Source organism: Scyliorhinus torazame, chromosome 8, assembly GCF_047496885.1.
Source record: "Scyliorhinus torazame isolate Kashiwa2021f chromosome 8, sScyTor2.1, whole genome shotgun sequence".
In the NCBI taxonomy this organism is placed as follows: domain Eukaryota; kingdom Metazoa; phylum Chordata; class Chondrichthyes; order Carcharhiniformes; family Scyliorhinidae; genus Scyliorhinus; species Scyliorhinus torazame.
In genome coordinates, this window is record NC_092714.1 from 281,496,896 (window position 1) to 281,522,264 (window position 25,369).

Here is a 25,369-nt window from a genome sequence, read left to right on the forward strand (position 1 = left end):
CTAGAGTACCCAGTGCAAACACACCTCCCAGAGACCCAGTGCAAACCCGCCTCCCAGAGCACCCAATGCAAACCTACCTGCCAGAGCCCCCAGTGCAAATCCCACCTCCCAGAGTCCCCAGTGCAATCCCACCTCCCAGAGTACCCAGTGCAAACCCACATCCCAGAGTACCCAGTGCAAACCCTCCTCCCAGAATAAACAGTGCAAACCCTCCTCCTAGAGTACTCAGTGCAAACCCTCCTCCCTGAGTACCCAGTGCAAACCCGTCTCCCAGTGTCCCCAGTGTAAACCCGTCTCCCACAGTCCCCAGTGCAAACCCTCCTCCTAGAGCCCAAATGAAAACCCTCCTCCCAGAGCCCCCAGTGCAAATCCGCCTGCCAGAGTACCCAGTGCACACCCTCCTCCCAGAGTACCCAGTGCAAACCCACCTCCCAGAGTACCCAGTGCAAACCCACCTCCCAGAGTACCCAGTGCACACCCACCTCCCAGTGTACCCAGTGCAAACCCACCTCCCAGTGTACCCAGTGCAAACCCACCTCCCAGAGTACCCAGTGCATACCCGCCTCCCAGAGTACCCAGTGCATACCCGCCTCCCAGAGTACCTAGTGCAAACCCGCCTCCCAGAGTACCCAGTGCAAACCCGCCTCCCAGATTACCTTGACTATGTTTTCCAGCTGGTTTCCACCCCACCTTCGGCCCAGCCTGGATTCACCTCTATGGCTCACCCCAGAACTCCACGATAATGGACGCTCACAAAGACCTGAATGAGGGACTGAGAGAGGGGATATTTTATCGAGGACGAATACTGATCGCACTGGCAGTGGAGGTTTTCAGCTCCATTTCAGCTATTCAAGGTGCAAAAAGCAAAAGTCTAAAAAGTGCCTTCAGCAAACTCAAACTGAAAAAAAAAAGCAAGAAATCAAAATCCAAGTCGAAAACTAAAGAGGAAATCAGCGGCCAGAATGAAGATGAGGATGGTTCAAATGCTCAGGATCAGCCGAATGCAGTGGAGGTGGAAGTTGAAGAAATCCACCCAGTGCCAGAGGTCAGTTCAATAACAAACCTGTTGCAAAATGTTCCTATTCGCTGCCTTCCATTCACAGCTGCTATTGGTTGGGAATTTTTGGTAGGGCTTATTGGGTGACCAGTCGATTTCGAGGATGTTCAGGAGATGGTAGAAGATTGTTTGGCCCATCAAACTTCTCTCTTTCCATAAAATAACCAGGTTTCCATCTCCTTGAGGTGAGCCTCGATCCTGTCTCCAGAAACCCATCTAGTTAATGGGAGACGTGGCGTAAGTGGTAATATGACCGGACTAATGGCTCCAGCAGGGAACCTAGCCTATCCTGGGGGAAATGGGTTCAAATCCCACCATGACAGTTGAGGGAATTTAAATTCAATTCATAAAATTTGGAATATGAAGTTAGTCTCAGTAATGGTGACCATGGAGCAATCATCAATTGTTGCAAAAACCCTTCTGGTTCACTCCTGTCTTTTAGGGAAGTAAATCTGCCATCCTTACCTGGTCTGGCCTACGTGTGGCTCCAAACCCACAGCAATGTGCAGTAAGAAGTCTTCCAACACCAGGTTAAAATCCAACACGTTTGTTTCAAGTCACTAGCTTTCGGAGCACTGCTCCTTCCTCAGGTGAATGAAGAGGTATGTTCCAGAAACATGTGTATAGACAAAGTCAAAGATGCAAGACAATGCTTTGAATGCGAGCATTTGCAGGTAATTAAATCTTTACAGATCCAAAGATAGGGATAACCCCAGGTTAAAGAGGTGTGAATTGTCTCAAGTCAGGACAGTGAGTAGGATTTCGCACGCCCAGGCTAGATGGCGGGGGATGAATGTAATGCAACTTGAATCCAAGGTCCCAGTTGAGGCCGTACTCATGTGTGCGGAACGTGGCTATATGTTTGTGCTCGGCGATTCTGCGTTGTCGCGGGTCCTGAAGGCCGCCTTGGAGAACGCTTACCCGGAGATCGGAGGCTGAATGCCCTTGACTGCTGAAATGTTCCCCGACTGGAAGGGAATATTCCTGCCTGGCGATTGTCGTGTGATGTCCGTTCATCCGATGTTGCAGCGTCTGCATGGTCTCGCCTACGTACCGCCATACGGAACATCCTTTCCTGCAGCGTATAAGGTAGACAACGTTGGCCGAGTCGCATGAGTATGTACTGCGTACCTGGTGGGTGGTGTTCTCACGTGTAATGGTGGGACCCATGTCGATCATCTGGCACGTCTTGCAGAGATTGCCATGGCAGGGTTGTGTGGTGGTTGCTGTTCTGAAGGCTGGGTTGTTTGCTGCAAACAATGGTTTGTTTGAGGTTTTGCGGTTGTTTGAAGGCAAGTAGTGGGGGTGTGGGGATGACCTTGGCAAGATGTTCATCTTCATCGATGATGTGTTGAAGGCTGCGAAGAAGATGTTGTAGTTTCTCCGCTCCGGCGATCTGTAAAGACTTAATTACCTGCAAATGCTCGCATTCAAAGCATTGTCTTGCATCTTTGACTTTGTCTATATATATATATATATATATATATATATATATACACATGTTTCTGGAACATACCTCTTCATTCACCTGAGGAAGGAGCAGTGCTATGAAAGCTAGTGACTTGAAACAAAAGTGTTGGACTTTAACCTGGTGTTGTAAGACTTCTTACTGTGCTCACCCCAGTCCAACGCGGCATCTCCACATCACAGCAATGTGGTTTACTCTTAACTGCCCTCTGAAAGGAAATTAGGGATGGGCAATGAATGCTGGCCAGTGATGCTCAGTGATGCCCAAATCCTTAAAATAAATAATGAGTTGCTTCTTTGACCCGGGGATTCTCTACCACCAGCAGCGGGGATCCCGATCCGGGGGGATGGAAGTCCAATTCTCCAGGGTCCCATGATGCTCCAGTCCTCTCAGGTGAGTGTGGATTGGTGCCGGTATTTCCAAGTCTGGCCCCGGCCCAGTGGACCCTGCACTGGGTCAAGAGGGTAGGTTTGTAATGTAGCTCTCCCCTCCCCCCCCCAAATTCCAGCAAAGGGCCCTCCTCCCCAATGCAAATCCTGCCACTATCAGACACCCAATGCTTCCTGCTATACAAAAGAGGAAATGAAAGCACTTAGCTACCTTTGATATGGCAAGGAGCTATCAATCACAGCAAGAGTGTTTATAAGCATGGTGGCTAGCATCAAAGCAGTGTAATGGAGATGCATTCAAGCGTGAATGGAATCAATGAACAATCCACCAAACAGCTGTCTCTGGAGCAATAAAACTGTCAATCATTGACTGATGCAATGTATTGCTGTGTGAAATTGAATGGAAGATCTGCATTTCAAAGGCTGTCCAGGGGTTTCAAGCCCTTTGATCTGTCCTGGACTTTCCAGGAAGCCTGTGACATTTGTAACAGCTTAAACACTTTTGCCGAGGCAGCAGATGTTAGCAGAGAGTAAGTGAAAATGTTGTGATTTTTCACCCTACTGTCTGGACTGCTCCAGCTTTCAGGCAGGGGTTCTGGGGAGGCTCTAGTGGGGGGGGGGATTTCTACTGGGGGAATTTCTGTTGGGGGCCTGTTGGGGAGTAGGATGTGGGAGGGTCGATATACCCTCCTGGATTAATGCTGTGTGGGGGTGGGGGGTGACCCGTGGAGGTGGGGAGGGGGGGGGGACGAGGGGAGAAAGGATGCCCTCACATGTCAGTGGAGGGGGTGACAAGATTTGTGGTGTGGGAGTTGGGAAGGAGGTGCCGCTGCCAAACCTTGATATCAGGCTGCCTGCCCAAAATAGTGACCTGATACCAGGGTTCTGATGGAATCCTGTGAGCTCCCTGCCATACTGGCAGGAGAACTTAGTCTCTCGAACGGAGAATTTACATTGGATTCAATTTCATCAGGGTCCCAGGAACCCAACATTGGGACCAAACACAGCTTGAGAGCCCACACTTGTTGTCACGGCATCGTGATGGTGAAACTTTGTGGAAGTCTCCTGATTGGCCACCCCGTTGTGGATGGTGAGTAGCTTCCTGTCGTAGGAAGCCCAATGAAAGGGCCTTGAGTATTGAACAGACTGCAGCAACATCACTGAGGGAGGTGGTGCTGCTACAGCAGGAAAGACTTTGTGAGGACGTCTCCGAATAGAGGCACCTTGAGAAAACTTCTCAAAATTGAAAATTCAAGGTCCACTGTTGCTGGGATATCAACATGGAGGAGTGTTCCCTCCAGAGGAATGGTACTGGGTGAAATTGTAACTCTGTCATTCTTGTGGCTCATTCGTTGGGTCACAGGGCCCTCACCCTGCTGCACACCAGCTGCCTCCAAGTTGCTGATGGGCTCCAGGCTCAGCAAGCGAGCCAGTCTTTGCTGGGAAAATGCTGTCGGCATCTGGAAATAGCCCGAAGGCGCTGCTATAATTGGCCTGATTAGTCGCCTGGATCTTAGAAGCGGCTTGTCAATTCCAGCGAAAACCAGTCTTGGGGAACCATCCCAGAGGCCGGATAGTATAGGGGAACCAGTCAGCCACCTGAATTTCATCCCCCAGCTCCACCCCACTCCCACTCTCAACCCCACCCCATTCTCCATCAGATGCACATTAGGCCAGGCATTTTCAAAGTGGGGGTCGCGACCTGCGGGTGGGTTGCGGGCGGGTGTCGGGCGGGTCGCAGAGCCATCCGTCACGGCATTCTCGATCGCGGGAATTTTGCAAGAGCCGCAGCAGTCGGCTTTTAACAATGCCGGCTGCGAACGGCTTTAAAAATGGCGGCCGCGACTAGCTAAAAAAATGCGGGCGCACTGCGCATGCGTGCCCGCTCATCAGTGCGCATGCATGGGAGTGTTGGGGTCAACCTGGGGTCAAAGTGCATAATGTTGCTTTTGTCCTTCACAACGACCTACATGTGTGAGGTTGGATCTTCCGTCCTCACAAAGGTGAAGACGGCACAAAGGAACCAGCTGAATCCTGCATCCGATATGTGCATAGCCCTCTCCTCCTGTGAACCAGATCGGAGTGAGATCGTGAGGACCAAGCAGACTCACCTCTCGCATTAAGGGTAAGAGAAAATGGTGGGCTGCGAAGGTCGGCCGGCGTGGGCTGCGAAGGTCGGCCGGCGTGGGCCGCGAATGCCGGCGGCGTGGGTCGCGAAGGTCGGCCGGCGTGGGCCGCGAATGCCGGCGGCGTGGGCCGCGAAGTCCAGCCGGCGTGGGCTGCGAAGGTCGGCCGGCGTGGGTCGCGAATGTCAGCCAGCGTGGGTCGCGAAGGTCGGCCGGCGTGGGTCGCGAAGGTCGGCAGGCGTGGGTCGCGAAGGTCGGCAGGCGTGGGTCGTGAAGGTCGGCAGGCATGGGCCGCGAAGGTCGGCAGGCGTGGGTCGCGAAGGCCAGCCAGCGTGGGTCGCAAAGGCCAGCAGGCGTGGGTCGCGAAGGTCTGCCCGCGTGGGTCACGAAGGTCGGCAGGCGTGGGTCTAGAAGGTTGGCAGGCGTGGGTTGCGAAGGCCAGCCAGCGTGGGTCGCGAAGGTCGGCAGGCGTGGGTCGCGAAGGTCGGCAGGCGTGGGTCGCGAAGGTCGGCAGGCGTGGGTTGCGAAGGTCTGCCCGCGTGGGTCGCGAAGGTCGGCAGGCGTGGGTCGCGAAGGTCGGCAGGCGTGGGTCGCGAAGGTCGGCAGGCGTGGGTCGCGAAGGCCAGCCAGCGTGGGTCGCGAAGGCCAGCAGGCGTGGGTCGCGAAGGTCTGCCCGCGTGGGTCGCGAAGGTCGGCAGGCGTGGGCCGCGAAGGTCGGCAGGCGTGGGTCGCGAAGGCCAGCCAGCGTGGGTCGCGAAGGCCAGCAGGCGTGGGTCGCGAAGGTCTGCCCGCGTGGGTCGCGAAGGTCGGCAGGCGTGGGTCGCGAAGGTCGGCAGGCGTGGGTCGCGAAGGTCGGCAGGCGTGAGTCTAGAAGGTTGGCCAGTTGGTAAAAATGAGTCCCCGGAAAAAAAGTTTGAAAAACACTGCTTTAGGCAAACTAGTGCATCTCTGCTCGTCCTTTCTAACTGGTCAAAGGTTGTGATTTGCGAGAGGAGAGTGAGTGTTGAAGCAAGGAAGGCCCCCACCCTCCACTCCCCCCAGCCCCCCCACTCCACTCTCCCGAGCCCCCACCCTCCACTCCCCCCAGCTCCCACCCTCCACTCCCCCCAGCCCCCAACCTCCACTCCTCCATCCCCCCCACCCCTCCCCAGCTCAGACAACTCCTTGAATGACGCAGATGCATCATTCCAACTGTCACTAATCTCGTGTCAGCTTGAACATTTGATGTTTGGCATGGTTTTGACATTTTAATACCGAAAGATCAGTTAGCTTCAGTGCCTGAATAATCATCACCATCTGTCAAAATACTAAGGGTGGGATTTTCCAGCCTGGCTGCAACAGAGAGTAAAGAAAGCTGCAGGAATCTAACCTCGGGCAGAGCAAAAAAGGTGGCAAGTGTGAGGAGGGAGGTGGTCAACGCAGGATTGAGGGTGTTGTACCTAAATGCGCGCAGTATATGGAACAAGGTAAATGAGCTTGTTGCGCACATTGAAATTGGCCAGTATAATGTTGTGGGCATCACAGATACGTGGCTGCAAGGGGATCAGGGCTGGGATCTAAATAAGGATATGTGTCCTATCGAAAGGACAGGCAGATGGACAAAGGGGGCAGGGTTGCTAGTAAGGAATGAAGTTAAATCGATAGCAAGGAGCGATATAGGATCAGAAGGCATAGAATCTCTGTGGGTAGAGTTGAGGAATCACAAAGGTATAAAAGACCCTGATGGGAGTTATGTACAGGCTCCCTAGCAGTAGTCAGGATGTGAGGATTGATTATGGAACTTAAGGAGCAGTGATCACAATATGCTCGAATTTACCCTGCAGTTTGAGAGGGAGAATCTGCAATCAGATGTAATGGTATTACAATTAAATAAGGGTAACTGCTAAGACATGAGGGAGAAGCTGGCCAGAGTTTATTGGAAAAGGAAAGGCAGTATGGTGGCACAGTGGTTAGCACTGCGGCCTCACGGCGCCGAGGTCCCAGGTTCGATCCCGGCTCTGGGTCACTGCCCGTGTGGAGTTTGTACATTCTCCCCGTGTTTGCATTGGTTTCGCCCCCACAACCCAAAAAGATGTGCAAGCTAGGTGGATTGGCCACGCTAAATTGCCCCTTAATTGGAAAAAAAATGAATTGGGTACTCTAAATTTTTTTTAAAAGGAGCCTAGCAGGGAAGACAGTGGAACAGCAATGGCAGGAGCTTTTTGGGGGTTATTCGGGAGGCACAACAGAAATTCATCCCAAGGAGGAGGAAGCATGCTAAAGGGAGGGACGAGGCATCCGTGGCTGACCAGGGAAGTCAAGGACTGCATAAAAGCAAAAGAAAAAGCATACAAAGTGGCGAGGATTAGTGAGAAGCCAAAGGATTGGGAAGCCTTTAAAAGCGAGCAGAGGACAACTAAAAGAGCAATAAGGGGGGAGAAGATAAAATAGGAGTGCAAGCTAGCTAATAATATAAAAGAAGATAGGAAGAGTTTTTTTCAATATATAAAAGGTAAGAGAGAGTCAAAAATAGACATTGGACCACTGGAAAACGTGGCTGGGGAAGTCATAATAGGAAACCAAGAAATGGCAGAGGAAATGAATAGTTACTTTGCATCAGTCTTCACGGTGGATCATATCAGTGGGATGCCAGAGCTCCAGGAGAATCAGGGGGCAGAGGTGAGTGTAGTGGCCATCATAAAGGAGAAGGTCCTGAGGAAACTGAAAGGTCTGAAGGTGGATAAATCACCTGGACCGGATAGACTACACCCCAGGGTTCTGAAGGAGATAGGTGAGGAAATTGTGGAGGCATTGGTGATGATCTTTCAGGAATCACTGGAGGCAGGGAGGGTCCCAGAGGACTGGAAAGTGGCTAATGGAACACAGTAATGTAATGTAATGTTTAAGAAGGGAGGGAGGCAGCAGATGGGAAATTATAGGCCGGTTAGCTTGACTTCGGTCATTTATTAAAGATGAGATTGTGGAGTACTTGGAAGTGCATGATAAAATAGGACTGAATCAGCACGGCTTTGTCGAAGGGAGGTCATGTCTGACAATCTGTTAGAGTTCTTTGAAGAAGTAACAAGGAAATAGGGATAGGGTGGAGGTGTGGGCTTAGATAGGGTGATCTTTCCATGGGCCTGTGCAGACTCGATGGGCTGAATGGCCTCCTTCTGCACTGTAAATTCTATTAGGTCAATATTAAAGTATGCCACTTCACCCATCTCCTATGGCCCCTTATGCCAAGGTGTGCCTGTGAAGCAGGAGGCTTGGCTGACAGCCCAGAAATCTATTAGCCCATTGAAACACCTGAGCCCCAGGGAAAACATTGTTCTCTAATCTGTGGTGTTGATTGCATCCAGCAGGGCTGATAAATCCAAAGACTATAAGACATAGGAGCAGAATTAGGCCACTCGGCCCATCGAGTCTGCTCTGCCATTCAATCATGGCTGATATTTTTCTCATCCTTATTCTCCTGCCTTCTCCCCTTAACTCCTGATCCCCTTATTAATCGAGAACCTATCTATCTGTCTTAAAGACACTCAGTGAATTGGCCTCCACAGCCTTCTGCGGCATAGAGTTCAACCCTCTGGCTGAAGAAATTCCTCCTCATCTCTGTTTTAAAGTTCGTCCCTTTAGTCTGAGATTGTGCCCTCGGGTTCTAGTTTTTCCTGCAAGTGGAAACATCTTCTCTAGATCCACTCTATCCAGGCCTTGCAGTTTCTTCCAAGTTTCAATAAGATCTCCCTTCATCCTTCTAAACTCCAACGAGTAGAGACCCAGAGTCCTCAACCATTCCTCATACGTCAAGCTCTTCATTCCAGGGATCATTCTTGTGAACCTCCTCTGGACCCTTAACCCCATCTAACCTTTTTGGACAGTAAGGGCAAATTAGCATGGCCAATCCACATAATCCGCACATTTTTGGATTGTGAGATGAAACCGGAGCACCCAGAGGAAACAGACGCAGACACGGGGAGAACGTGCAGACTCTGCACAGTTAGTGACCCAAACCAGGAATGGAATCTGGGACCCTGGGACTGTGAGGCAGCAGTGCTAACCACTGTGCTACTGTGCCACCCGTGGCAAGGGGGGGAGGGGGTACATGAGTGGCCATATGGGAAGGAGTGTTATACCTAAGCATAGGGGAGCATGCAGATTATGGTTCACTCTACCTCTGGGGGGCTCATTGAGAAGATAGTCTGATTCCATGAAAATTGTTGAGGACGAGGACATGCTTAGTGTAGAGTCGGCCAAGTTTGGAGTGCAGGGTGAGGGCTGGTGATCCAATCCAGCTCTCAACTTGAGAAGGCAATCCTTAAAATTAGAAACATCTGCTTACAGAATCCTAGAATTGTTACGGTGCTGAAGGAGGCCATTTGGCCCATTGTGGATGCACCAGATCTCCAAACAAGCACCAAGACATGGTGCCATTCTCCTGCCTTTTCCTCATGCCCCTGCACATTGTTTCTATTCAGTTGTTATTGAGTTGGCACAGGGGCCAACGTTCTGTTTTTGTGCCAGAATACTGAGGATGGCTTTTGCCAGTCCACCTCGACTCCCAGCAGCCTTGAATTCTTTCTATGATTACTTAGGCAGCGCCTTCCAAACCGATAACCGCTGCCACCTCAAAGGACAAGGGCAGCAGACACAGCATCACAAAGAACAAAAAGAACAAAGAAATGTACAGCACAGGAACAGGCCCTTCGGCCCTCCAAGCCCGTGCCGACCATGCTGCCCAACTAAACTACAATCTTCTACACTTCCTGGGTCCGTATCCCTCTATTCCCATCCTATTCATGTATTTGTTAAATGTCACTATCGTCCGTGCTTCCACCACCTCCTCCGGCAGCGAGTTCCAGGCACCCACTACCCTCTGTGTAAAAAAACTTGCCTCGTACATCTACTCTAAACCTTGCCCCTCTCACCTTAAACCTATGCCCCCTTGTAATTGACCCCTCTACCCCGTGAAAAGCCTCTGACTATCCAACAGCTGGAGATTCCCCTCCAAACCCACTCACCATCCTGACTTAATAATAATAATCTTTATTGTCACAAGTAAGCTTACATTAACACTGCAATGAAGTTACTGTGAAAAGCCCCTAGTCGCCACATTCCGGCGCTTGTTCGGGTACACAGAGGGAGAATTCAGAATGTCCAAATTACCTAACAGCACATCTTTGGACTGTGGGAGGTAACCGGAGCACCCGGAGGAAACCCACGCAGACACTGGGAGAACGTGCAGACTCCACACAGACAGTGACCCAAGCCTGGAATTGAACCTGGGACCCTGGAGTTGTGAAGCAACAGTGCTAACCACTGTGCTCCCGTGCAGACTTGGATATATATCAGCCATTCCTTCACCATCGCTGGGTCAAAATCCTGGAACTCCCTCCCTAACGGCACAGTGGATGTACCTATACCTCCAGTACTGCAGCGGTTCAAGAAGGCAGCTCACCACCACCTTCTGAAGGGCAACTCGGGATGGGTAATAAATGTTGATGTACCAAACGACACCCACATTTCATGTATGAATTAAGAAAACTTCTCATTTTATTCCCTGCCGACCATTCTTACTGTGTCTGTGGGTCTCATCCCCACAACCCAAAGATGTGCAGGGTACATGGATTGGCCATGCTAAATTGCCCCTTAATTGAGAAAAATAATTGTGTACTCTAAATTTATAAAAAAAGAAATACATTCAGGTCAAAAAATGTACCCCAAGGAAACAGGGACGTACCTCCGGATACCAGGACACTGGTTAGTAGAAGGACTGATGGACGCCAGCGACCTAGGGAAGGGAAACTGTTGCGCACCTGTACGGGCGACTGTCGGAGGACATATGCTCCCCCCAGAGGAGACAAGGAAAAATAGGTGGAGGAACTATGCATAGAGATAGGGGAGGACTCTGGATCGAAGCTCTGCACAGGGTGAACTTCACCTCCACGTGCGCAGGGCTGAGCCTAACGCAGCTAAAGGTGGTGCACAGAGCGCACCTAACCAGAACTCGAATGAGTGGGTTCTTTACGGAGGTGGAGGAGGGGGGGCCCGGCCAACCATACCCACATGCACTGGGCGTGCCCCAGACTTGTCGGGTACTGGACAACCTTTTTTGAGGCAACATCCAGGATTGTGGGAATGAGGGTGGAGCCAAGCCCAAAATTGGCAGTCAACGAGGTCTTGAGACAGCCAGAACTCTTCATGGGGAGGAGGGCCAATGCCCTAGTCTTTGCCTCTCTGATCACCCACCAGAGAATCCGGCTCAGTTGGCGAACGACACCATCACCCAAGGCTGCAAACTGGCTGTCCAACATGGCGGAATTTCTCAGGCTGCAGAAAATAAAATTTGCCATCCTTTGGTCAGGAGAAGGCTTCCACATCAACAACTTGTTGAAAATGTTCGTACTCAGCAAGAGGTAGAGTACCCTGGGGTGGAGGGGGGGGGAAAGAGACACGGGCGAGCCACTGGAAAGATAGGAAAAGGAATGCGGGAGGGTGGGGTGGGTGTAGTGGGAGGGGGAAGGGGAGAGTGGGAGGGGGTGGAGTGCAGGGGAGGGGGGTAAAGGCAGTCAAATTGAATGCGAGATATGAGCAGGAGGACAAAGCCACAAGTGATCGGCCGAGGACAAGCTAAGGCCCAAACCAAATTGTATATAAATGCCCGTAACTGAGTGTTTTGACCATATTGGGGAATGTAAAATATGTCTGCTGATTAAAGGGGAGGTTACAACTACAATTGTTGTGAAGATGCTCACTTGTGAATACGTGTGTTGGTTCTTGCGCGGTTTTGTAATTTATAAATTGTTGGATATAAAATATGAAAACTCCTAACCCTAGCTTCATAAAAGCATCTCCAAAGAAACAGTAATTCTGCCGGGGAGACTCCCGTCGTGGTATGAGGTGTGGTTCAGAGTCAAACAGAAACTGAGCCAACCTTGTGTCCATGGAACCCGCTGTGCTGTTTCTTCATTGCTGTACCGCCTGCTCTGCCAGACCTTTGGACGATGGGTGGTACGGTGCTATCCAGGGGCAGCACGGTACATAGAACATAGAACATAGAAAATACAGCACAGAACAGGCCCTTCGGCCCACGATGTTGTGCCGAACCTTTGTCCTAGATTAATCATAGATTATCATTGAATTTACAGCGCAGAAGGAGGCCATTCGGCCCTTTGAGTCTGCACCGGCTCCTGGAAAGAGCACCCTACCCAAACTCAACACCTCCACCCAACACCAAGGGCAATTTGGACATTAAGGGCAATTTATCATTGGCCAATTCACCTAACCCGCACATCTTTGGACTGTGGGAGGAAACCGGAGCACCCGGAGGAAACCCACGCAGACACGGGGAGGACGTGCAGACTCCGCACAGACAGTGCCCCAAGCTGGGAATCGAACCCGGGACCCTGGAGCTGTGAAGCAATTGTGCTATCCACAATGCTACCGTGCTGCCCTTAAGAACAAATAAATCTACACTATATCATTTTACCGTAATCCATGTACCTATCCAATAGCTGCTTGAAGGTCCCTAATGTTTCCGACTCAACTACTTCCACAGGCAGTGCATTCCATGCCCCCACTACTCTCTGGGTAAAGAACCTACCTCTGCTATCCCTCCTATATCTTCCACCTTTCACCTTAAATTTATGTCCCCTTGTAATGGTTTGTTCCACCCGGGGAAAAAGTCTCTGACTGTCTACTCTATCTATTCCCCTGATCATCTTATAAACCTCTATCAAGTCGCCCCTCATCCTTCTCCGTTCTAATGAGAAAAGGCCTAGCACCCTCAACCTTTCCTCGTAAGACCTACTCTCCATTCCAGGCAACATCCTGGTAAATCTTCTTTGCACCTTTTCCAAAGCTTCCACATCCTTCCTAAAATGAGGCGACCAGAACTGTACACAGTACTCCAAATGTGGCCTTACCAAAGTTTTGTACAGCTGCATCATCACCTCACGGCTCTTAAATTCAATCCCTCTGTTAATGAACGCGAGCACACCATAGGCCTTCTTCACAACTCTATCCACTTGAGTGGCAACTTTCAAAGATGTATGAACATAGACCCCAAGATCTCTCTGCTCCTCCACATTGCCAAGAACTCTACCGTTAACCCTGTATTCCGCATTCATATTTGTCCTTCCAAAATGGACAACCTCGCACTTTTCAGGGTTAAACTCCATCTGCCACTTCTCAGCCCAGCTCTGCATCCTATCTATGTCTCTTTGCAGCCGACAACAGCCCTCCTTACTATCCACAACTCCACCAATCTTCGTATTGTCTGCAAATTTACTGACCCACCCTTCAACTCCCTCATCCAAGTCATTGATGAAAATCACAAACAGCAGAGGACCCAGAACGGATCCCTGCGGTACGCCACTGGTAACTGGGATCCAGGCTGAATATTTTCCATCCACCACCACTCTCTGACTTCCATCGGTTAGCCAGTTCGTTATCCAACTGGCCAAATTTCCCACTATCCCATGCCTCCTTACTTTCTGCATAAGCCTACCATGGGGAACTTTATCAAATGCCTTACTAAAATCCATGTACACTACGTCCACTGCTTTACCTTCATCCACATGCTTGGTCACCTCCTCAAAGAATTCAATAAGACTTGTAAGGCAAGACCTACCCCTCACAAATCCGTGCTGACTATCCCTAATCAAGCAGTGTCTTTCCAGATGCTCAGAAATCCTATACTTCAGTACCCTTTCCATTACTTTGCCTACCACCGAAGTAAGACTAACTGGCCTATAATTCCCAGGGTTATCCCTAGTTCCTTCTTTGAACAGGGGCACGACATTCGCCACTCTCCAATCCCCTGGTACCACCCCTAATGACAGTGAGGACGAAAAGACGTAGCATTGTGGATAGCACAATTGCTTCACAGCTCCAGGGTCCCAGGTTCGATTCCGGCTTGGGTCACTGTCTGTGCGGAGTCTGCACATCCTCCCCGTGTGTGCGTGCGTTTCCTCCGGGTGCTCCGGTTTCCTCCCACAGTCCAAAGATGTGCAGGTTAGGTGGATTGGCCATGATAAATTGCCCTCAGTGTCCAAAATTGCCCTTAGTGTTGAGTGGGGTTACTGGGTTATGGGGATTGGGTGAAGGTGTTGACCTTGGGTAGGGTGCTCGTTCCAAGAGCTGGTGCAGACTCGATGGGCCGAATGGCCTCCTTCTGCACTATAAATTCTATGATGATCTGGATGTGCTTAATGCCGTTCAACTTCAAGAACATCTGAAACGCCCCAGCTGGCACCATGATCGGTTGCGAGGATCTCTGGTATGCCGTGGGTTAAGAACTTTGGTGAAGTTTTACTTTTGTTGTGTTGTGGAAATTGCGGAGGCCACACAAGGCAGCCCAACCATTTAGAATGGGCACTGAACATAATGAGGAACATTGATCCTAAGAATGGACCAGCAAAGTCTATGTGCACCCATACCTATGGTCGTTCTGGCGATTCCCATGGGTGTAAGGAGGCCATAGGTTGGAGCCTTGATTCAACTGGCACAAGGAGCAGTGCTTTGCCAAGTCCTCGATATCTGCATCAAGTCTAGGCCACCAAACATAGCTCCTTGTGAACATCTTCATCTTGGATACCCCAGGATGACCTTTGTGCAAATTCCATCAGAATTGAGCGCTGATTTGGACGGGGGACGACGACCCTGAATCCCCACAGGATAATACCATCTTCAACTCTTAATTCTTGTCTTTTCGTGAGGAAGGTCTTCCTTTCCGTAGGGTGTCCTGGGATTCCTCCACTGAGCATCATACGCTGCAACTTAGACAATGTGCGGTCCTTCTGGTCCAAGCTTTAGTCTGTTTTGTAGATACTGGCAACATATCTAAAAAGTTTAAAGACATGATGACTCCTTCCAGCGCCAGCAAAGGGGCTAAGCTCATGGGCAGTGGGAAGCGTCACAAAGCATCCGCGTTGGCTATTTACACTACAGGGCGGTGCTCGAGGGAGTGTAGGCCGGCAGTATCCAGGCTCAATGTTGGATCCAAGCCGAGGCAATGGGAGGGAGTTTCTTCATCTTCTTTGAAAAGGCCCAGCAAAGGCTTGTGGTCTGTTATGATTATAAAATGTTGACTGTAGACATGGTGGTGGAACTTTATCACAGCAAAAATAACATCCAACCCTTCCTTTTCCATCTGTGAATAACACCGCTCAGCATCCACTAGGGTCCTGGGCACATATGCATTGGGGTTCTCGTGACCTTCATGGCCACAGGGAGTGGGTGCCCCCCTCTTCCATATGGTATAACGTTTGATAGAAACCTAAGGTGCTGCATTGTCTCCTTTGTGAGGTGGAGTCTCCTGCAGCACAATGATGTTGACAGCTCCATGAAGGACACCCGGGTCTTGTACACTCTTGGTCTCCTTCATCTTTACCTTCTAGCCTCCTCTTCGACCTGATGGGATGGCTGGCCCTTGAGCCTGCCCTGCAGCCCCTAGGCCTCCTAGCTCTGGGTCTTCCCTGGGTGTGCCTGTCTCAACTGCTGGAGTCTGTGCTCTCCAGCGCGGTGATCAGTATACTCATCAGTTCCCCTGGCTCCATCCCGATATATCTCAGAACACTATGAGGGATGAGAAACAGAGAGGAAGACAGTCAGATTGGTGTTCCATCTCGCTACCTTCAGACCCCATGTCCTCCTGGCCCTGGAATATGGCAACTTTACATCTTGCCTGGCAGCCAGAACGCGCGCACATGTCTGAGACCCTTCCAACTTCATCGCTTGACCGACCCAGGTCAATGCTCTCGCCCTTCAGAGTCGCCTATGGGCTCGCAGTGTCTGATTGTTCCCACCCTTAATCTCAACATAGGAACAGGAGGAGGCCATTCAGCCCTTTGAGACGGTTCTGCCATTCAATGAGATCATGGCTGATCTATAACCTTACTCCATAGACCTTCCTTTGATATCTTTGCTTCACAAAGGTCAATCTCAGATTTAAAATTAGCAACTGCTTCATCACATGAGGTTCTGGAAGGTTGTTTCAGTGGCCGCCATCCGTCATGCAGGGTCAACTGAAGGTCAGTGTGAACATTGAGCTTTTACATTCTCTAAGGTATTCGGTGGGTAGAGGCTGCGAGGCCCAACACATTCCCTCCAGACACCCTCATCCAACATTTCCTCCTTGATACATGAGGTTCCATCTTTCTCTGAGACTGTGGACAGCTGACATTGGTATGGCTGAAATCATGATGGCCAATTAATTAGATGAGCAGAGCTGTCAGGAATGTTCATGGGCACAATTACTCTGTAAGGCACAGACAGGCAACACACATAAGCACCGTTCACACTCTGACTTTGTCATCCTCTGATCTAATTGCTGCCAAGCCTTTGTACTAAAGACTCCTGGCTAACCACTACACAATCTCTAAATGACTGCCCAATGACACCGCCCCCCCCTCCCTCATTACTGTCCTACCTTCTCTTTCAGTTGTACATCCAGCCAGCCCCATAGGGTAGCGTCCTTCAGTTTCATCACTTTCTTACCCCGCCCCCCCATCTCATGAGTTTCACTAGGCCACTAACCGCTCTAAACTGTGCGCATTCTGAACGACAACGAAAAGGTTTTAGAACAGAAAGCCTTTCTCTCGGATCACTCAGGGCAGTCAGCCGCTGTGAAAACAAAAAGCCTTTGCATTCATTATGGGCTCTGAAGGACGTTTTTCTGGGTGTGAACCTGACTACATTACAGGGAGGGAATGGGCACATCGCAATAGGAATTCTCGCTGTCGCGAATCCCATTTTTGGGCCTTTCGAAGGTTTGTGGGATTTGCACCCGCACCTAATGGGCCCTGAGAATCGCCTTCAGGGTAATGTAAAAGTACAAGGCTTGGACATATTGATTTTCTTTGCAGAGTATAGGTTCCTGATTGTGAATGTATGTTGCTTTGAGCAAGGGTAAATGAGCCATGTTATGAGCTCAACTAATGTTCTTAAATTGATTGTTATTGTAGCTATTAGCACATTCAGGATTGTTCAATAAGTGCTGCCCAATCACAAAATCACATCTAACAGTACGTGTTTTGTTTTGGGTTTTCCAAACTGGATGAGTAGAGTCTGTACTTTGCCTATTATTGACAACCAAAGGAACATGCTGTTTGATTCAATCAGTCAATCATTGGGATGTATGGCCTATCTACCAAGCACTGCAGCAGCACAGAAACGGACTGTTATTTTATACTGATGGTGGCATTCTCTTGATGTCTAATATCACTCGTGTAGCCACTGCATAGTGGCAGCGTCAATCAGATTGCTTACCCTGTTGTCCAAATGTTTGAGACACTGCCTTTCCAGGGTAATTTGAGATAGAACAGGCACTTTTCAGATCCAAATGTGCTGCCCTTTGGTCCGTTTGTGATTTTGTACAACACACACTGAACAATGATGTGATCAGCATTGCCATCGTCTCACAGGATAGCGCTCCATTTCTGTGTCAAGCTTGCAAGGTGAGGAAATGGCCAGGGCCCTATTTAAAAGATTACTGATAGAACCAATCTTGAAGTCCATGGAACTATATAAATCCCAACTTGTATGTTGACCGGTGCAGGTGGCCTTGTGAGAGACAGTAATGGAGAATCCATTCGCAAATTCCTTAACTGGATTATCCTGAAAAGAGAACATAGAACATAGAACAATACAGCGCAGTACAGGCCCTTCGGCCCACGATGTTGCACCGAAACAAAAGCCATCTAACCTACACTATGCCATTATCATCCATATGTTTATCCAATAAACTTTTAAATGCCCTCAATGTTGGCGAGTTCACTACTGTAGCAGGTAGGGCATTCCACGGCCTCACTACTCTTTGCGTAAAGAACCTACCTCTGACCTCTGTCCTATATCTATTACCCCTCAGTTTAAAGTTATGTCCCCTCGTGCCAGCCATATCCATCCGCGGGAGAAGGCTCTCACTGTCCACCCTATCCAACCCCCTGATCATTTTGTATGCCTCTATTAAGTCTCCTCTTAACCTTCTTCTCTCCAACGAAAACAACCTCAAGTCCATCAGCCTTTCCTCATAAGATTTTCCCTCCATACCAGGCAACATCCTGGTAAATCTCCTCTGCACCCGCTCCAAAGCCTCCACGTCCTTCCTATAATGCGGTGACCAGAACTGTACGCAATACTCCAAATGCGGCCGTACCAGAGTTCTGTACAGCTGCAACATGACCTCCCGACTCCGGAATTCAATCCCTCTACCAATAAAGGCCAACACTCCATAGGCCTTCTTCACAACCCTATCAACCTGGGTGGCAACTTTCAGGGATCAATGTACATGGACACCTAGATCCCTCTGCTCATCCACACTTTCAAGAACTTTACCATTAGCCAAATATTCCGCATTCCTGTTATTCCTTCCAAAGTGAATCACCTCACACTTCTCTACATTAAACTCCATTTGCCACCTCTCAGCCCAACTCTGCAGCTTATCTATATCCCTCTGTAACCTGCTACATCCTTCCACACTATTGACAACACCACCGACTTTAGTATCGTCTGCAAATTTACTCACCCACCCTTCTGCGCCTTCCTCTAGGTCATTGATAAAAATGACAAACAGCAACGGCCCCAGAACAGATCCTTGTGGTACTCCACTTGTGACTGTACTCCATTCTGAACATTTCCCATCAACCACCACCCTCTGTCTTCTTTCAGCTAGCCAATTTCTGATCCACATCTCTAAATCACCCTCAATCCCCAGCCTCCGTATTTTTTGCAATAGCCTACCGTGGGGAACCTTATCAAACGCTTTGCTGAAATCCATATACACCACATCAACTGCTCTACCCTCGTCTACCTGTTCAGTCACCTTCTCAAAGAACTCAATAAGGTTTGTGAGGCATGACCTACCCTTCACAAAGCCATGCTGACTATCCCTGATCATATTATTCCTATCTAGATGATTATGAATCTTGTCTCTTATAATCCCCTCCAAGACTTTACCCACTACAGACATGAGGCTCACCGGTCTATAGTTGCCGGGGTTGTCTCTGCTCCCCTTTTTGAACAAAGGTACCACATTTGCTGTCCTCCAGTCCTCTGGCACTATTCCTGTAGCCAATGATGACATAAAAATCAAAGCCAAAGGTCCAGCAATCTCTTCCCTGGCCTCCCATAGAATCCTAGGATAAATCCCATCAGGTCCCGGGGACTTATCTATTTTCAGCCTGTCCAGAATTGCCAACACCTCTTCCCTACGTACCTCAATGCCATCTATTCTATTAGCCTGGGGCTCAGCATTCTCCTCCACAACATTATCTTTTTCCTGAGTGAATACTGACGAAAAATATTCATTTAGTATCTCGCCTATCTCTTCAGACTCCACACACAATTTCCCATCCCTGTCCTTGACTGGTCCTACTCTTTCCCTAGTCATTTGCTTATTCCTGACATACCTATAGAAAGCTTTGGGGTTTTCCTTGATCCTTCCTGCCAAATACTTCTCATGTCCCCTCCTTGCTCGTCTTAGCTCTCTCTTTAGATCCTTCCTCGCTACCTTGTAACTATCCATCGCCCCAACCGAAACTTCACACTTCATCTTCACATAGGCCTCCTTCTTCCTCTTAACAAGAGATTCCACTTCCTTGGTAAACCACGGTTCCCTCGCTCGACGCCTTCCTCCCTGTCTGACCGGTACATACTTATCAAGAACACGCAGTAGCTGATCCTTGAACAAGCCCCACTTATCCAGTGTGCCCAACACTTGCAGCCTACTTCTCCACCTTATCCCCCCCAAGTCACGTCTAATGGCATCATAATTGCCCTTCCCCCAGCTATAACTCTTGCCCTGCGGTGTATACTTATCCCTTTCCATCAATAACGTAAACGTCACCGAATTGTGGTCACTGTCCCCAAAGTGCTCTCCTACCTCCAAATCCAACACCTGGCCTGGTTCATTACCCAAAACCAAATCCAACGTGGCCTCGCCTCTTGTTGACCTGTCAACATATTGTTTCAGGAAACCCTCCTGCACACACTGTACAAAAAACGACCCATCTATTGTACTCGAACTATATCTTTTCCAGTCAATATTTGGAAAGTTAAAGTCTCCCATAATAACTACCCTGTTACTTTCGCTCATATCCAGAATCATCTTCGCCATCCTTTCCTCTACATCCCTAGAACTATTAGGAGGCCTATAAAAAACTCCCAACAGGGTGACCTCTCCTTTCCTGTTTCTAACTTCAGCCAATACTACCTCGGAAGAAGAGTCCCCATCTAGCATCCTCTCCGCCACCGTAATACTGCTCTTGACTAGCAGCGCCACACCTCCCCCTCTTTTGCCTCCTTCTCTGAGCTTACTAAAACACCTAAACCCCGGAACCTGCAACATCCATTCCTGTCCCTGCTCTATCCATGTCTCCGAAATGGCCACAACATCGAAGTCCCAGGTACCAACCCATGCTGCCAGTTCCCCTACCTTATTTTGTATACTCCTGGCATTGAAGTAGACACACTTCAAACCACCTACCTGAACACTGGCCCCCTCCTGCGACGTCAAATCTGTGCTCCTGACCTCTATACTCTCATTCTCCCTTACCCTAAAACTACAATCCAGGTTCCCATGCCCCTGCTGCATTAGTTTAAATCCCCCCAAAGAGCACTAACAAATCTCCCCCCCAGGATATTTGTGCCCCTCAGGTTCAGATGTAGACCATCCTGTCTGTAGAGGTCCCACCTTCCCCAGAAAGAGCCCCAGTTATCCAAAAATCTGAATCCCTCCCGCCTGCACCATCCCTGTAGCCACGTGTTTAAATGCTCTCTCTCCCTATTCCTCATCTCACTATCACGTGGCACGGGCAACAACCCAGAGATAACAACTCTGTTTGTTCTAGTTCTGAGCTTCCATCCTAGCTCCCTGAAAGCCTGCCTGACATCCTTGTCCCCTTTCCTACCTATGTCGTTGGTGCCAATGTGGACCACGACTTGGGGCTGCTCCCCCTCCCCCTAAGGACCCGGAAAACACGATCCGAGACATCACGTACCCTTGCACCTGGGAGGCAACATACCAAACGTGAGTCTCTCACGCTCCCACAAAATCTCCTATCTGTGCCCCTGACTATAGAGTCCCCAATTACTAATGCTCTGCTCCTCTCCCCCCTTCCCTTCTGAGCAACAGGGACAGACTCCGTGCCAGAGGCCCATACCCCATGGCTTACCCCTGGTAAGTCGTCCCCCCCACAAGTATCCAAAGCGGTATACTTGTTTCTCAGGGGAACGACCGCAGGGGATCCCTGCACTGACTGTTTTTTCCCAGTCCCTCTTACAGTTACCCACCTATCTCCAATCTTTGGTGTAACTAATTCCCTGAAGCTGCTATCTATGACCCCTTCTGCCTCCTGAATGATCCGAAGTTCTTCCAACTCCAGCTCCAGTTCCCTAACTCGGTCTTGGAGGAGCTGGAGATGGCAGCACTTCCTGCAGGTAAAATCAGCAGGGACACTAACTGCATCCCTCACCTCAAACATCCTGCAGGAGGAACATTGCACTCCCTTCCCTGCCATTCCTCTAACTTTCTACCACGATCTGGCTAACAACTAAATTAAATTTTTATAAAAAATAATCATAATATAATAAAATATGGTACTTACCTCAGACCAATGGGTTTTATTATTAGGTTAGAGGAGGAGGGCGGGTGGGAGACACTACATGTGTAGTGTCTCGGGTTTCCTCTCCACCAGAATTTATTGGTGAGGGTCTTCCCAGACGTCCGCGGGTCGACTTCCTGATCCCGCCTAAAAAACTAATTTTTAAAAAAAAGAAAAATTCTCAGCTCCTGCTGAAATTGACTAACCAGCCAGCTGTTCTCACGCCGCCGAAATCGACTGGCCTGCCCCTGCAAAGACAAGTGCTTTTAAAGGACAGACTTACCTCCCAGCAACCTCCTTCCGCACTGCTCCCACTGAAACTGACTCACCAGCTGTTCTCCCGCCGCCGAAATCGACTGGCCTGCCCCTGCAAAGACAAGTGCTTTTAAAGGTTGACTTACCTCCCAGCAACCTCTTTCCGCAATGCTCCCGCTGAAACTGACTCACCAGCTGTTCTCACGCCGCCGAAATCGACTGGACTGGAGAGTGTGTCAGACTGCTCCATTTCAAAAGTGAACTTGAGCTGAGTACATTAAAACTAAGGGCGCAATCTAAGGGCTGTGCTGCGCCCAAAAAGCAGCTCGTGCAGCGTAGCCATTGAAAGCTGTGAGACCCTGCTCCCAGGATCTACCCGGATCACCACACATCGTGAGATCCAACGGGGCTCACGAGACATTGTGATGTGATCCCAACCCATCATGTTTTGAAAATATGTAGATTGCAGCAAAACAACTAGTCTCACTCTAATGTGCGGATTCCCGAGGTTCCTGTGGCTTTGGGATTCAGCCCCTTCGCCTCAGAGACCTCGGGAATGCGCCGTTCAGCATTGGTCCCTACAAAGAGGCGCAGGCGGAACGGCATTCGTGGCGGTTTCCCAGGGGATCAGAAGCCCTCGCTGCATGCCCTTCGGGAAGGGTGGTGCCCTGGTATGGCCAGCCTGGCACTGGCACTGCCAGCTGGCATAGGCACTTCAAGGTGCCAAGCTGGCATATTGTTTGCGCGTGCAATCTGGCCAGGTTTTCACGGCATGGGTGTTGGGGGGGAGAAGGGGTGCAGGCTGGCCGACCGGGGACCCTCTCATAGCGCGTGCAGGCTTGTCCGGTGGGGGTGGGGGGGGAGGTCTGGGATTGTTTTGGGGGCCTCAGAGATGGTGTCCTGATCTCTCGCAACACTGGGAAGTTCCAGCGAGCGGAGCTCCCCAGTATAAACAACGCAGCCTTGGCCGTGGATTCCCCGTTCAGGCCCCTTATTCAGCACTCGTTGCACTGCGAGCGCCGGGAAACATGCGGCTAAACGCACTCGCTAGGTGACTTTGTTCCCTTTTGGGAGGATCTTGCCCATAAACGTACTCTGGATTCAAACGTCAATGACCATAACCAAAAGTGACTTGGTGGCACTGGCATTGCCTGAGTCAATGTCCTTTGGGCATTGCTCCCGGACCAGCCCTCCATCATGGGGAAATAACCCTACCTCACTTCATCCTCACTAATTTAACTGATGATGACAACATTGGCAGAACTGGCTACCCTATTGTGTGGCACTGCCAATGAATTGGGTGGGTCAGATACCTAGCGGCAGAAAAATGTTGTCAATGTGATATCAGGATGTAAGTAATGAAAGCACCAAAATTCAAAGTCTTTCTCTGTTCAGTCTATTGCAGGTGAGAAGGAGGAATTCCTGCTGTTTGCTGCATTTTTTGAGGCAACCATGGTTGACCCTTCCGTAGGGTCCCGCCCTATCACATTCGAGGTGTCCATTGGTAAGAACCAGCCTTTGTTGATGTTGTAGATGAAAGTGCAGCTGTGACATTTATGAAGTCCAATGTTTTGGCCAAACCTTTCATTATCATTTTGAAGACAAACAACATTACGATACACTGGAGTCCATTGTCAAGTCATACTCCATTTCATTGCACTAAAAAAGATTAAAGGCTTATCTCCTTTCACAAAGAATGGAAATTTGGTAAGAGCCGTCCTGGGAAACTGCTCCTTTGAAAGGGGAATGTTGGCAGTGAGAGAGGGAGAAGCATCATTTTTGTTGCATAACCACTATGGATAATGATTGTGAAAATATTTCTACTGTTACATATAGAAATATGGAATTAACATTATCTGCTTCCCAAGCTATATATCATTTTAGGCTCAATTATTATTTTTTAAATTTTCCTTAAAACTTGGATTGGTCTCAACATGAAGCGTTCCCTGTGGGGGGGGGGGGTGGTATGCTCTGATTGTCACATCGGTAAATACATTTCTCCTCACGTCTCACATTGAAACAGAAAGAGATCATTCAACCCGTGAACATTTTCACATTTTATTCTATTTCCCCACCTTTGCTCCATATTGCTTGGTGCCCTTCCCAATAAAATCCAATCAATCTCAGCCTTGAATGCTTCAATTGACCCCACGTATCCACAGCTTTTAGGAGAAATGTTTTTCAGATTTCCATTCCCGTTTGTGCGGTCAAAGCTCCTGATTTTAACTCTAAGGTAGTTTAACCCGAATTCTAAATTTACCCTGTCGAATGGCCCACATCTTGTCTACCACAAGGTGACCTCGGGGCTTTGAAAACACACTTCGCCGTCCGTAGGCGGACATCGACTTGTTCAAACCAACAGAGGACTTTCAGCCAGGTTGTCCAAGTGTTCCTCATCCGAGGTCCCAGTGATGAGGACATGGTCCAGGTATACGCCCACCCTGGGCAGACTCCACAGGATCATCTCCATAACCCACTGGAAGATCGCGCAGGCCGACGAAACTTCGAATGGTAAATTGGTGTATTTGTACCGCTCCCTGTGTGTATTGATGGTGATGAGCCACCGGGAACCCAGATCCAGACCCAGCTGTGGCTCATGTCGAGTTTGGTGAACATTTTGCCGCCACTGAGCTTGGCGAACAGGTCCTCAATGGACGGGTAATGGTCGAAACCCAGTTCACCGTAATTTTGTAGTCTCCACAAAGAAGCAAGGACCCGTCGGATCATCAAGACCACCGGTGCAGCCCAGTTAGCGAAGTGGACGGGACGGGTGATGTCCAGGCGATCCAGCTCAGCGTTGATCTTGGGGCATCGTGTGTACTGATGAGGCGTGGAAATAGCGGGATGTGGATGTGGGTCAACGCTGATTTTAGCCACTGCTCCTTTGATGGTGCCGAGTCCCTGGAAGCTTTGCCAGAACTCCTTCCAGGCTGCGGGAGTACATTCGGCAGATTCCCTGCCAGCCCAGTCATGGCCCAACAAGCTGGGGCCTCCACCGCAGAACACCACCAAGGACAAGCATGTCGGTTGGTCCCCATATGTTACAGGTAGTTGGGTGATGCCCTCGATGACCAGAGGCTCCTCTGCCCATATATGTTGACAACCTGGCATCCGTGTCTCGAAGGGCCAAGGTCTGGAGACCGACTAGATCATGGCAAACGTCCGGCAGCTGACGAGCGAGACTGCCGCCACTCTGGTGTTGAGCTCCATTTCAATGAGGTGCCCATTAATTTGCAGCGCTATCCTGATGGGCGTGACTCTGGGATCCGTCACGCAGTGAAGTTGTTGGTAGGCATCATGTTGGTGCTCAACGTTGTATGCCTTGCCTCTAGGGTATCAATAATGTATGGGGGGCTGGCGGGGAACAGCGTCATCACGGGCTCCCTTGGGATCCTGGTCCCGGCGCCCGGCCTCAGGCCTCCATCTTGGCATTCCAGCTCGGTGGAGCCGCCCTGTCTGATCCAGGTCATGCCATGGTGATGGCCTCTGTTCCT

The 25,369-nt window shown here is 49.8% G+C and overlaps 1 protein-coding gene across 1 annotated transcript in view; it reads left to right on the forward strand.

Annotated features, from left to right (window-relative positions):
• Positions 1 to 25,369, forward strand: part of fer1l4 (fer-1 like family member 4) — a 527,478-nt gene that overhangs the window by 175,829 nt on the left and 326,280 nt on the right. The window contains exons 15-16 of the mRNA XM_072515422.1: positions 675 to 1,045; positions 23,271 to 23,379. Coding sequence (XP_072371523.1) covers positions 675 to 1,045; positions 23,271 to 23,379 — 480 coding nt within the window. The remainder of the gene's footprint in view (positions 1 to 674; positions 1,046 to 23,270; positions 23,380 to 25,369) is intronic.